This window comes from Phalangium opilio, unplaced genomic scaffold (assembly GCF_054372755.1).
Source record: "Phalangium opilio isolate 3A_F unplaced genomic scaffold, DU_Popi_V2 ptg000070l_1, whole genome shotgun sequence".
In the NCBI taxonomy this organism is placed as follows: domain Eukaryota; kingdom Metazoa; phylum Arthropoda; class Arachnida; order Opiliones; family Phalangiidae; genus Phalangium; species Phalangium opilio.
Window position 1 is genome coordinate 7,612,674 of NW_028324182.1, and position 14,310 is coordinate 7,626,983.

Consider the following 14,310-nt stretch of genomic DNA (forward strand, 5'->3'; position numbering starts at 1 on the left):
CCTTTTCAATTCCAAAACTGATAAGCGGCCATTCCGAGCAATATCTAATTCTAAAACATCCCGTTTAGTTTACATATCTCATATCAAGCTTATTTTATTTCCCTAGACAGCGCCGTGTAGATAGAAAACAGGACTAAAATTAATTTGTTCAATTTACCCAAGAAAATACATTCGGAAATTGTAGTAACGCAAAAAGATAATAATTGGCAAATAAAAGCATATTTACAAAAAGACCAATGCAGCACTCAACGGTACGGCGTGCAATATTCATGAAAGACCTGAATAAATTCATTCAATCTAGAATCAACCCATCCACCTATTTACCAGACATTTAATTGACGTTGGCTTGTGCTAAATTCGAATATCATCCCTTGCCAAAACTATCTTTTCACAGAGAAGTCTGTACAACCTTTCGGCGCTTTCTTTTTTTTTCACATTCCCACGAGCTGTCTCTATCTAACCATTAAAAGGGTAATAGCTTAAAGTTTTTTTGAAATGAAATTATAACCTGAATCATAATTACGTTTGGGCTACGTATTTTTAAACGATTGAGCGTGAGTCTTCTAATAGAAGGTGCTCGCTTACAAGTAAATGTAGTTCCGAAGCCACGGTGCAATTCGTGCGAGGATTGCAGAGTAAGTTAGTCTTACGTCTTCGTTGGTTCTACTGATATGTTATTTCTTGTTCTTTTTAACAGCGGAATCGCGTGGTTAGAAGCATTAAAATGGGCAAAGGCGAAAAGAAATGTTTGGCGGGTCCTTCAATTCTCCAATTGATTAGAGAAAGAATGACAAAACGATACATTTATAAAGGTTTTGTACAAATAGATGTAATTTAACAAGCTTTTCATGAACGGTAATGAAAACACAGTTAACCTTTGTTAAATAAAGGAGAATAAAGTTAAAACGTAACTCAGAGATGAATTGTAAGTTTGAATTGATATTTTGCACACAACAACAAAACTATTCAATTGGAATTTTTGTCGCTCAGAGAATATTATGCTTTTGTTTATAATTAATTAGCTTCAACTTTGAAGTCATTAATTGTCACTTTCATGATTACATACCACAAATGACGGTTTAGCTCGTGCGCGAATTAATTTAAAACTGTAAGAAAATGATAAAAACTCACCCAATAATTCAGTTTCGTCATCTCCATTTAATCCGTCGTCGTCAGCATAGGTAAAACAAAGCGGTAGTAAGAGAAGTATTCCTTGTAAAACGTTGAAAGTTGAAAAAGTTGCCATGATTTTATATTTGGCTCACGTTTACGGTTGAAATTTTTGCCACTTGAGTCACTCTTAAATTTAAAATTCCGGAGAATAACGTGCAGTATCGAGTTGAATTTAATCCAAGTTTTTTTTTATATATATAACTTCGTAAGTCGAATATTAGATTTAAAATGAGTACCGCTACTTAATGGAAATACTAGTTATTTCGTGACGTAAACGCACTGATGAAACCATGACCTTCGACGCCCCCTATTAGTGCGGTATGGGGTGGTAATATTACCATATATTGCGAAGTAAACTCGGATAGTAAAAGTCAAAGGTCAGGCGCGTAAAAATTGCACCTTGAGTTGGGACACTGTTCGAGCGGTGCTTGACACATATTCAGTGACTTTTCACAAACACAAAGATGTAGGAAGAGAGATGAAGAAGAATTTTATAGAGAAGAGTAAGAATAACTCGAGAGATCCTTAGAGGTAGCGTCCGACTTGGTGGATTACGTCGCTCTAGAAGTGTAGAAATGGTCCAATTTTCGTCCCAGAGTAGTTCCGAAACGTCTTCCCCCTTTAACGTTGCGGCTCACGAGTAAAACGTCCGCAGTATCGACTAGGAGTTCCGTCCTCGGAAATTGAGGGACTTACTCCTCTCTTTGCTCCCAGAGAGCGCGGAGCCTCCAGAAGAGAATAGGAGAGAGAGCTTGTTTTCATTTTTGGTTCAAAGTTTTCCTTTATACCCGCCATCTAGCAGTCAACGGGAAGATTGGCTCTCTTTCCTTCAGACCGTCATGGTTTAGAATTCGTACAGTCACAGTCTCTTGGCGTATTTACGGCTTGCTTTTAAATCGGAGTTAAAATTGAAAATAGAGGCGAAGAGAACATACACTTATACGTTGCGATGCTAGGGTATATTTTCCGGTTGTTTTAATTAATATAGTTCTCGAGTCATCTCTCCTCTGAAGTTGCGCCTTCTTGTAAATAACCGCGGGCTCTTCTCTGATATGTCTAATTACATTAGTTTAAGAAAATTTCTATAAAGAAACACAAGAGAAAAGGAAATTAAAAGTTGGACTTCTAAAATTATATATATATTTAATTTTAATTATTTCTGCAATCGCCCTAAAATATTACTTGAGGAACTTAATGATTGACTTAAACTAAAATATAATAATCATACTACCTTACCATAACAACGTTTTAACCTTAATATTAAAGTTTAGGCTACACCCATGCGAAAATGGTTACATAACTGTGACGTTCGCCTTTAAATTCAGTAAGTTCTAAATAATTTAAGTTAGAGATGCTACATCTACCCAAATACGATCATAACTTTTAGGACCAATCTAACGAGTCGGTGTTTAAAAGAGTTATCACTCTACGTCAGACGAGAAGGAGGCTAACGACTTCACAGACTCTACGATAAGAGATAAAATCGTGAGAAACGGAAAAGACCCCAAGAAAAAATATTCATTGTAGATTCCACATTTTTTCATCCCCCTCCCCCCCCCCAAAAAAAGGAACAAAAAATATAAGGGACAAAAATAAAAAGCGTTATCGCTTCCAGAGAGTTTATACTGGGATGCCGACTACCCCCAACCTCTTCTACCCTTTCTGAACCCTTCTTTCCCCATTTTCGGGGGCAAAGACCCCCAACGGTTGCGCAGTTTATTTTTGAATAGCGAATATTAAGGAGACACTTTCGCGCCCTTATTCTTTTTCCTTAAAGAGAGAATGAAACAACGAGACTTCTGTTTTAAATTAACCTTAAACAAACATTACCTCGAATCGAAAGAGAACAAAGTCAAAGGAGCTAACGAAAAATTACGCCCTTTCTTTATCTTACGTTTAACTTCATTATATTGTTGACAACAGGTTGTCAATGCGGTTCTATTTAATTCAGTTACGCTTTAAATTTCGCTAAGAAGCAAGTGGTAGCGGTTGTACCATGATTCACTTTAGCGTAAACTAAGAATATTTATCGCCCTCTCTTTTCTAGGCGCAATAGACGTAAATGGAGTGGCAAGTTCGTGACGTAGAAATAAAAGCGATGCAAGAAGGAAGGAGTAAAACCAGTAAGACTTTTCTCGAGTGTCAAAATGACCGCTATTTTAAGTTGTCAAGCCGGAAAGCGACCAAGGCCTAAAAACCGCCTTATATCAGTTCCTTTAGTTTTGATTGAGATGGATGCCATCGGTGCGCCCCCACCAGCTCTCTCTCTCGCGAAACAAATGGCGTTGACTTCTCCTCCCGCGTCCCTTCCATCTTCTACATTGTATCCTATCGCTTTTTTAGTTAAGGGGTCGAGCCCCACTCCCTCCTGAAACCTCAACCTCGCGACGACTCCCGCCCTTTCCTGAAATATGGCCTCTCTCCGCTTCCAGGCTCCTTTGATGAATTATAGGTCGTTTTTTTCGCGCCTTCCAATTGTGACCTTTTAATATTTGACCCCCAGAAACTATTTATTCGTAAAATATTAAAATAAGAAGTCTCGGAGGAGGAGACGAAACGTCATTGATAAAAAATTTAATAATCCGTCAAAACAAGATAAAATGAGCGTTATAAATAATTTTCAGGCTACACTCCCAAAAATATGGCGGATTCGAGTGAAAAGTAGCCTAATCTTTTGAGTGCCAGAGAGAAAATAGCTTTAAAAATTTAGGCAAGCTCCGCTACCATTTAAGAAATATAAACTTGTCCGGTTCAGAGAGATAGAGAGAGAAGAACTAGACATTCTCCCAAACAAATACACTCGCCCTCCTCTACTTTGTTTACTCTTGGTATTATTAAAAAATTCATAAAACTGCTGCCTAGAATCATTAAGTAAATAATTTTCTAGGAAATTTCCAAATAAATTTCTTTCCTGAGTTCGTGATAGTCGCAAACATAAATGTCAAGTGAAAAACCTTAGCATTAAACACAAATAAAAAGAAAATGGGAAAGAGATCAAAGCCCACATGCCGCCACATTTCATTAATCCGTACACCGAAGCTCTTACTATTTGCCTGACTGTTTGCAAACAAGAGAAAGAGAAATACGACGAAAAACAATTACTGAGAAGAGATAATAAGAATATAAGAAATAGGGAAATCTCTTCGAGCCAAAAAAATAAACTATCTAGAAAACAAAACAAAAAAGCAAAGCCTCTTGTCAGCTTGTTTACCACGGGAGAGTAAAAAGAGGGAAAGAGTGAGGGAGAGAGAGAGAGTAAGAGAGAGAGAGAGAAAGTAAGGGAAAAGTAATTTCTAGAGAAGCCGCAACCGTTCGTTCTTATAAATATAGCAAAGTACTGAGGAAAGGGATGTATATACAGCATAGGAGAGTCGAGAAGAAGAGGCCCAGTCATTCTATCAACGAAATATCCCGAGGATGAGATTCGGCCGCGTTCCATCCTCATTTCTCTCTTCGCCTCTCCGCTCCTTTCTCCGAGGATAACTATCCCGGAGTTAGGACTATAAATAAGCCACCACCATGCAGCGCCATGCCCACACCCATGCAGCTTCGCAGCCTAGCAATTGTAGTATTGTACCCTAAAAAGAATCCATCAGATTTACGAGTTTATTAATCTGATGGAAAACATTGTTCTAGTGCTACTAGTAGATTATAGATGCTGGTAATGCTACCCAAGGTTACCGGGTCAAATTTAATAATACAGAGCTTTCAGTTGGAGAAAGATATTAATCTGATGGAAAACATTGTTCAAGTTTTTGTTTCAACACTAAGTCATACGACAAGCAAAGCTGCTATAGTAGATGCTACCCAAGGTTACCGGGTCCAGTAGAGAGCTTTCAGTTGGAGGAAGAGCTGAGTCTCGTGACATAATTTACGCTACCAAATTGGTGGGTTTAAAGCAGGAATGAAGCTGAGGTCACCCAATATGGCTACCAGAACAGCGGTAAGAATTGGGAGGGTGTGACGTACTACTATCCCATCTGTAAGCTCTTTATTACGCGTGTCGCGTAGTTGTCAATGTTCATCCTCGTATGACATATTTTTCTAAGCACCGAATTGCCTCGCGTATCTTGTTTGGATTCTTCTGAGGGTTCAGCTTGAATTTTGTTTCGGTTCTTACTCGTTTGACTCGATATGGCACCGCTGACGTATATAGTTCTCGCTTCTATCCCCAGCCAATACTATCCCAAACCGCGCCGCGAGAAAAAAAGAGCGATACCATATTCAATCTCATCCCGAATTTGTAGCAAAGCTTAAGTCGTCTTGCTTATTTCCTGTACAATACTATAAAGACTGAACCGATGCACTTTCTTAGTAGTCTGTTTTAAACCTAAAAAATAAAACTCTGAATAGAAAAAAATTGGAAGCGAGCATTGAAACTAGCCCACATTTGCCTATGATATTTTATCTACGATTTTTTCCCTATCATCAACTATTATGGGATGGAAAACAAAATATTTCGAATAGTATAAAGGTCTTATTACATCCTAACCATTGTCTGGAAGGTCTTCCAATCATACATAAAACTTTCTCTAATTCTGAAATTCCAAAACAAAAAAATCTTAATTGCTTGCCCCTGAATGATAGCTTTCCCGTAAATATTTTGTACTTCATGGTCAGTCCAACACTCAGGGGCTTAGAGCTTGAAAACCATCTTGTAATTTAAACAAGGCGATGTTCAAGTGTAAGTTTTTAATGACGTTAGACCTAACATAAATTCAAACTCATCCTTACATACTTAGAAAGACTTTAAAATGTTGATTATTAGATATAAATTAAGTATTGAAAACGAAAAATTTGTAAATACTCATAAATCTTTCTCAAAAAAGGGGGCGAATTGTTGAACGGAGAGTGAAATATAGACCAACAAAATCTGGAAAAAAAGAAATATTTCTCAAGAGCCAACAAAAAATCACAGAGAGACGAAAACGAAAGTCAGGCTGAAACGAAAGAGAAAAGTTGTTCCGCCTATTTTGAAATAAAAAACATAGACATCTCACAAATCTATATCTATAGAGGGTGCCCCTACATAAAGACAGTCTGAATCCAAATATATCTTTCGTTCTAAGGTTCCTTAAGAAGCGGGTTAAGCAACAATGTGGTTTATTCCACACTATATATACTATACACTATATTTACTATCCGAAGCAAATAGAAATAATATGACATTTAATTTACTTGTAATGTAGCAATCCAGTTATATCAGGTTCACGATATCGCCACGTGGAGATACTTCAACCTTTTTATCTAAAAACTTAGTTTCTTTCCTATCTTCTCTTCGGACGTTCAATTCCAGTCCCACGCATCGTGCGTCTATTATTTACCGCGAAACGAAACAAACTTTGCTTTCAAAATAAATAAAAATACAGCGACTATCCTAAAAAATATTTTGCAAGCAAGGCCAGTTGAAACAAAAAATATAATAAAAGAAATACAAAAAAATCGAAAGAAAAAAAACTTGGGCTCCCATGGTTACTGTACTTTAAAATTTTATCAGAATCTCAAACTCGCAACTATGAGGAAGAGCCGGGAAAAAAATTCATACGTAATGTCTTAGTGAATAAAGAAGAAAACTGAAAGGATTATAAAACCGCGGAAAAGTCGATAAAAAAATAAGATGGTTTCTTCAAACTCTATGCCCTTGACTGAATTACAGTTCTTATCACGAATGGATGAGTTTATTCGTATACGCGAATCCCGAATTAATCACGCGAAATTAGGGCATCTATAGTGTGAAATACGTGTCGGTAGGCTTTCTTCGAATTACCATTTACGATGCGAAAGAACTAAATTCAAGGGACCATAAATTTACGGATTTAAAATTTAATTTAAAATACCTAACTTTTCTCCCAGTTTTGTGATGGAAGCTAATTAGCATATTTTAAGTATATTCCCAAAAGGCATAAGACGAAATAGTAAACACATGAATAATTAACAGTACTATATTTGGAAATTAAATTTAGTCATTGTTGTTCGTTACAATTAAATTTTTACATTCGAGGCACGTGTTCCAATTTGAAACTAACTTTATGGACATTAAAGTTAAATATCTAAAGTAATTTTCAACATTCTTGGACGCATTAAATTAATTCTTAAAAACAGTAGACGCGCAAACTTTCGCAGCATATTTTTAAAACACATTCGACATTTTATACACCACAGGGAATCAAAAATTATTAATTTCCTAAAATACGCCGTATAGACAAAGACCAATATTAGCATATTTCTACCTAACCATCATCTATACAATATCATAAGTTAATGTTCCATAAGTGTGACGCTTTTCTTAGTTTTGTAAGAATTCTGTTCAGTCATTTTCTCTAATATATTATCAAGAACCTGCATGAGAACGAATTAATAGTCATATTTGACCTTATAGTTTTACACAGCGTCTTTATAAACTTGCTAAGACTTCTATCTTTGAAAGTTCTCTGTTCCTACATGGGTTATTGTTATTACTAAGCCTTTGAGCGTTTGTTTTATACGAGAATACCTTTCGCAGCTCAAAGTGTGTCAAACTTATTATAAACGTTCTTTTCTAAGTTCCAAAATTAATTCCCAACACGCGGAGCCCTGTATACCAATATGTACACCAGACATAATAATTCTAAAAGAAACCGCGCCTAAAACTAAACGCTTCCTCTATCCACGTGATATCTTTGTTCTATATCATTTTACAGTCTTGTAACGTACCATATTCTACTATGAAACATCTACAATATCAGTAAGAAATCTTACGCAATCTATGTCTGCTGAAGTAACTCCAATTCCCATGTTTGTACTATGTAAATGGCACCAATTCGGGGAAGGGAAATTCAGCATATACTTTCTCGATCCGTTATATCGGGTCCGATTTTCGAGTAATACCACGGAAAAGCCAATCTACATACCAGAAAAGCTAGTACCCTATACCGTTTTTCTATTTTTGCCTTTTCCTACGTAATTTTACAATTCAGAAAAGAGGGTATGGCGTTCGAAAAGAATCCGGTACTCCTTCCTCTCCTCGGGGAAACAAGGCAGAGATAGATAGAACTCTTCTAAACAATATATTTTTCTTTCAAAGACAAAGTCTGTATATAGTTTATATATATAGTCAAGATGCTGCAGCTAGTACTCACTCTATACTAAAAGGAAAAGGGAAAGGACATTTGACGCCATGCTTTAGTGTATATTCTGATTTTAAAGCAAGCAATAAGTTATCAGGGATAGATTTAACTTTAGAAGTAGGAATGGAGAACGGTTAGTATTTACTTCAGACCGACTCATAGACCACCCAGTATAGAGCCCCTCCCTCCAACACGTAACGAAAAGTTTAAATTATCTTATTGGCTCACTTAATCTACGTTTTGATGACGTTGCTAACTGGGAAGGCGAAAAATACGTAATTCCTTTCTACCTCTGTCGCTATGACCAGTCTCTTCTTTCATACCCCCCTCCCCGTTCCCGGGGAAGAGGGTCTGGGACATTGACGCGCGCCCAAATTACTCTGTTCTCCATTCCTTCTTCTAAAATTAAATCTATCCCTGATGTTATTAAAAATTGTGAATATTATCCGAAGAAGCCGCCTCGAATAGCTAACACACTCTGTACCGAGAAGACTTAAGAATTCCGTAAATATATTTAGAATTTAATGAATAATCATGAATTAAAAAATACTTATTCCATTTAAATTTTTCAAAAGTTGCCAAAATTTCAAACGTCCAACACCTCAGGCTCTGCAGTATATTTTAAAAGTCAAAGAGTCATTCGAGTCAAGCAAAAACAGCAGTTCAGTAAGTTGCATTTCGCGCATTTAAATGTATGCTCTTTAAAATAAGAGTAAGTTGCTTCGTACGCGATGTAGATTGGTAATGGGATTGGATATGCAGTAGATAATTTCAAGTCTTGGAACTTGACGAGGCCTTTGTTCTAATATTCGCAAGCAGAGGTACAGAAAAGGGGGAAGATGTAACGCGCGCATCTTCGATTGAAATAGTCTAAATATATTATGGAAACGGAGAAAGTCATTGGAAACTTGTCTATTTCCTACGAAGTCGTTTTATACGGGTCAGTCGCTTTGTCAAGGTAACCAGGACGCGTAAGAAGTGTAGGGGGGGGGAAAGAAGATTCGCGTGGTAAAACGGGATAAAACCTTTTTATCCCAGCTACTTTTCCCGGGCGAGAGTAAATCCCGTAAGGAGTTCTTTGCGCTATTCTCATTTTTACAGACCCAAGTACACCCGAAAAGCATTGAGTATTTTGGAAAAGACGAAATCCGTGCTAAAAATGAGGTATAGAATATACCCTGTACGACAGAGGGGTAGCTTCTTATATAAGTGCAAATACAGGGTGTTGCATCGTGTCTAAAGAGAGTTTTCGGTGCGGTGTCAAGACTTAGAGATAAATAGCATACTATAATTTTACCACGGTAATTTACCCCTTTATAACATGTTATAGAATTACCAATAATTTTCGTAGGCGATTTTAGAACCTTTTTTTCCAAAAAGAAATTAAGGTAAATTACCGTTTCACAGTATAATTTCACATGCCTACACCGGTATATCGCGGTGCAGGAGAAATACTGGTCGATGGCGATGTGCAACACTTGGTACATAGAGACAGTCATCCCTTATAAGCGAGGCAGGCAAATATAAAAGCTAACAACAATAGCCCAAGATCTTCCAATAGACCGAGAGAAATAGCCAGGAAACTAGGAAGAAATAGAGCCTGGGATGCTCAAAGACTCAAGAGAGAAAGAGAGAGAGGAGAGAAGGATCGAGAGAAAAGCTCTTTGAAAACGATCCTCAGACCATTTCTCAACGGAGTCTATAGAGGAGATCAAAGCATACCCCATACCAAAGTCAAAGTCACCGCCATCAAAATACAGAAGTTTCGCCGTCGGGAACGAGTGTAGACGATATTCCACGGAATAAGCTGGGATATTTGTTTGGGGCACACTCGACCAATGATAAATATAATAGAGGACCACTCTTTGTCGATTTAAGAGCCTATAACATCTTTATACCGAAGCTACAGTAACTTCTTAAATCATTTTCCGAATCCCGAGTTTCCGGTGGGAGATTTCAAAGACGACGATGACGGAGTGCATCGTGGTATTGTGAATCAAGATGTTACGAGATCATTTATTTTTAGAAGAAATAAAGCTGATTGATTCAAAGTATTTCTTGTCTAAAAACTCTGGGAGATAAATCTACTGAATGTCTATTTTCCCTTTATTTTCTAATCTATCACATTTGTTGCGCCTGCGCTGTAGGTAACCGCACACAACGGGAAACTGTGAGATAAGAATTTACTGTGCCACTTCTATAATATCCTGGTTTTGTTAGATTGTCTAAAAATACGCGCACACAACTGAGCCTCCAAGTGTTTTCATTTCTATTGTGTTCTAAATAATAGTCCTGAAACCTGAAACAGTAACGTTTCAATTTGAACAAATTATTACATACCGAGACAACTCAATTTTCTTACATTATTTAAAAAAATTGTGTCCAGTTCCAATAATGATAATAATAATTATTATTTTTAACGAGAAACGTGAACCACGCGAAGGGAAGGCAAGTTTTTCTTGTTACGTTTCGAAGTCGAAAATTCAATTTGAATGCGGGGAGAGGAATTTTATTCATTAAACAAATAGCGAAAAAAAAATCTTTAAAAAAAATTGCTTGTAATAAAAACTAAGAAAACTCTAGGAAAGTAAAAAAAAATATCTTTCCAAATAAGGGGAAAACTTAAAAAAAACCCTTGAAGCCAGAGAAGATAGAATGGGAGAAAGAAAGAGTGATGCTAATCAAGAAATAAAGGATGAAGTCTCGCGCGTGGTTCGGTCGCTATTCCACGCGGTAAGCTTCTTATTCCTTAGGATCCAGAAAAATTCGATATGGCACCTTTACTCAATTTGATTAAAAGGGGAGACTAAAAAAGAACCCCCCCTCTTATATTTCTCCATCGAGTCGGTGTTCGATAATAAAGAGCTAATGAAGGTAGAGGTAGGGATGAAGACGGAGAAAGGGATCCTAAGAGGCTGGGAAAAAATTTATTCCGGCTTTCCACGTCATTACATATATTTTGAAGGCTAAATTGAGCCTCTCATCCATTGGATTCGATAAACTAGAACTAACGAAGGAATACGCGGGAATGAAGATGAAGGAAGCTTGGGAGGTAGGGATCATAAGAGGCTGGAAAAAAGATCTATCTTATACGCATTGCATTAATTTCCAGAGATAAACAGGCTTCGTCTCAATTGTGTTCGATGAAATGGAAAGATTGAAGGATAAAGTGAAGGGATGAGGATGAAAGTATGGGGATTGTAAGAGGCAGAAAGCTTAGGAGAACCATCCATCTAGGTATACCCTTTATTAAATCTACTTATCAAGACAAACTAAGGTTGTAGCGCTAGCAGACGTTATTATATGCTCCCGCGTGATGAAGTGGAAATACTCAAATATATACCCAAGGTAGGGTCCTATGAAACGCTAATAATTAAATGGGAACCCGTACTAGGATACATATTGGTAAAAATAAGAGATTGACCCAGGAAAACGTATTTTTTGGCGTTTCGATGCTGTATTTTTCAAAAGGAGATTTTACTGTAGGATACGGCTGTGTTACACATTAACTTTAAGGTTATAAACTGTTAATCTCACTGTGAAATTTCGAAATGAAACGAAAAATTTCTTAAGGAGTGGGAAACAATTTTTGGAAGAATTTCTCGGAAATTTAAAATTAAAAATCTGCCGAAAAATGAAATGAACTCCGGATTTTTTCGTCTCTTTTCATTATCCATAGATATTATGAATATATGCTTTCTCCACTGGTTACTTAATGAAGTATGAAATGGAGGATATATTTCAAATGTTTAAGGGTCTATATTTATCCATATTTGTGATGATTATGGTTCATAGTCTGTTTCCAAGGAGGAAGACTTTCGCATCTAAACACGAGCTTTGATTAGGAAACCGAAAAAATTCATTTGCATAGTATACTTTTATCAACAAACACTCATTTTAAACCGTGTATAACTTGCATGAATTATAAATGAAACTTCAAAGCATAATTAAAATCTTTCCATGAAAATAAATAACTATTTCAGGAAGGAAATAAGGAAATGTGTATCATTATTATTATTTTTAATAATGCAAATTTTTAAGAAACCAAGAAGCTTCTCAAATATTAATATCAACTTAATTTTAAGTAACTAAAAATAATTAATACGGTTAAAAGTTTGGGCTTTTCCGACCCATTTAGAAAATCGCACATTTCTGAAATTCCAAGGTAATATAGCAACCCTGTCCTAGTGCTAGTCCCCTCTTGAAATCCCAAACATTATGCTTTTTCCACTTCCCAGTTTCGAGGAGTACAATCAAATTTGAGCACACTTTTTTAATAGATCTTTCATTTGGTCGAAGCAAAGCGACCGTTAAGAACCTAACTCAGTTGGGCAGCCGTCGCCAGTCGCTTCTTTAAACAAAAGAATGAGTAAACAGCCCTAAGGCCAGCCAGGGTGGGCTACTTCTCTCCTTTCATCTTAGACTATTTAGATTCAAGTACCCCCTAGGTACCACCTTCGTGCCACTCGATAAATTGGCATCTTGGATGGGGAGGCAAAGGGTGGTCCAATTACAATTCTACTATCAAGAGGGCCAAGCTGCCAGTGCACGTGTTAGAATGACCAACGAACTTGAAGAGAAGGGAAAAGGGAATAAGTAAAACTACAACTTGTTTTTGTTTAAGTGCTCCGCCGGAAGCGCAGTCTGGTGGCTAAATTGGGCTTAGCTAAGTCACGGAGGATGTAAGAGGAGATGTCATACTCCAAGGCTTTCATAAGTAATTTTGATTCCAGTTGTCACGGAAGGGGGCTATAAAAAATCCATCCCCTCTTTCTTAGTTTTAACATCGTTGCACGGTTGTCAACGCTATACAGATCGTGAGCTATTATATATTAGAATTCCTCTAAGATTTACCAGATTTGTTAGGTTAAAAATAGACTTTCGTATAGTAGGCAAGGGTTAAATGGCCTATTGTTTATCCTATCAGATTTTATAGGAAAATTTCCTTGCCCCCGGAAAATTATCCATACGCTTAGATTATTATAAGAGATGAAACTCCTACCAATTTCTCCATCCATGATTATAAAGTACCTACATCCACTTCTTGTTTATTTGCGTAGGGGTTTTGCCTAACAAAGTTTCTAATTAAAAAAAATCACGGATTAAACAATTCCGTTTAGAAATTTGGACTAAAATGGGTTAGGCTTTTCCAAACACATATTGGTTAAAAATAATTCTAAATATCAAAGGTAAACAGAAGGTACCTCCTTAATTTGAAACAAACAAAAACAAATAGGGCAGGATTCCGAGAAAGGAATTCAAAATGATTTTCAACCTGGGCATAGAAAAACATTTTGATGGAACTGAGTAACTTCGAAACGTTTGAACTCTGTACTTTTAATGTCTAAGAGGAAATTCCTCGAGGGCGTTAAAGATAAAACCGTCCTCCATTCAATGGTACCAAATACTTGAATTTTCATCAAATTTTAAAATATTTCTTTTCATACCCTCGTGTTTATAAGGAATTCATTATACGAGAAATTAAAAAGATAAAATTCTCTGCCTCCATCCAACGATATCCAGAACTAAAATTTTCTATCCAACACTGTACCTTTAAACATTATGCAAATGAGAAAATTAAGGTCACTCATTTATTGACGACCATACCATTTCGAGCTTAATCTAATTTTACCTATCCTCCATAAAGGAAGTCATTAAAGAACTGTATACAAAATAAGTAACTGAAAGTCTAGTCTAATATACTGATACATAATCCAATTTTTGATTTCCGGAAAAGCTTTTTAATTTAAACGTTTCCCCGAAATTATTCCTCAAGTGTGAAACCAATATTATTAAGTGGCTGAGCTAAAAGTTCTCTTAGAGGTTTTACTTCCTGGAAGTTCAATTTCAAGAAATAAAAAGATAATTCGTTTGTCTTAATTAACGAATGACTGCGTACTGTTTCTTAAAACACGGCGGCTTTAGGCCTAAGCTAGATCCTTTATTCAGTTCGTCGTAACTATGGTTGGGCACACCGTTGTTAATCGAATTAGGCTTAAGTCAAAAAGCGAACCTAAGCCTACTTTCCAGA

At 36.6% G+C, this 14,310-nt stretch overlaps 1 protein-coding gene and 1 long non-coding RNA gene across 4 annotated transcripts in view; one reads left to right on the forward strand and one right to left on the reverse strand.

Annotated features, from left to right (window-relative positions):
* Nucleotides 1-14,310, reverse strand: part of LOC149661378 (protein turtle-like) — a 123,332-nt gene that overhangs the window by 106,284 nt on the left and 2,738 nt on the right. Inside the window, exons 1-2 of one of the 3 annotated variants that reach the window (XM_089842885.1) lie at nucleotides 2,410-2,586; nucleotides 1,132-2,255 (exon numbers count right to left, since the gene is read on the reverse strand). In XM_089842885.1, the coding sequence (XP_089699011.1) occupies nucleotides 1,132-1,246 (115 nt within the window). In that variant the 5' untranslated portion in view covers nucleotides 1,247-2,255; nucleotides 2,410-2,586. Of the gene's footprint in view, nucleotides 1-1,131; nucleotides 2,256-2,409; nucleotides 2,587-14,310 lie in introns of those variants that run through there. The other 2 variants (XM_089842887.1, XM_089842886.1) reach the window with 2 other exon arrangements.
* Nucleotides 2,774-3,593, forward strand: LOC149661381 (uncharacterized). The gene is made up of 3 exons (XR_016369090.1): nucleotides 2,774-3,155; nucleotides 3,221-3,296; nucleotides 3,385-3,593. It is a non-coding gene; the product is annotated as an uncharacterized LOC149661381 (long non-coding RNA).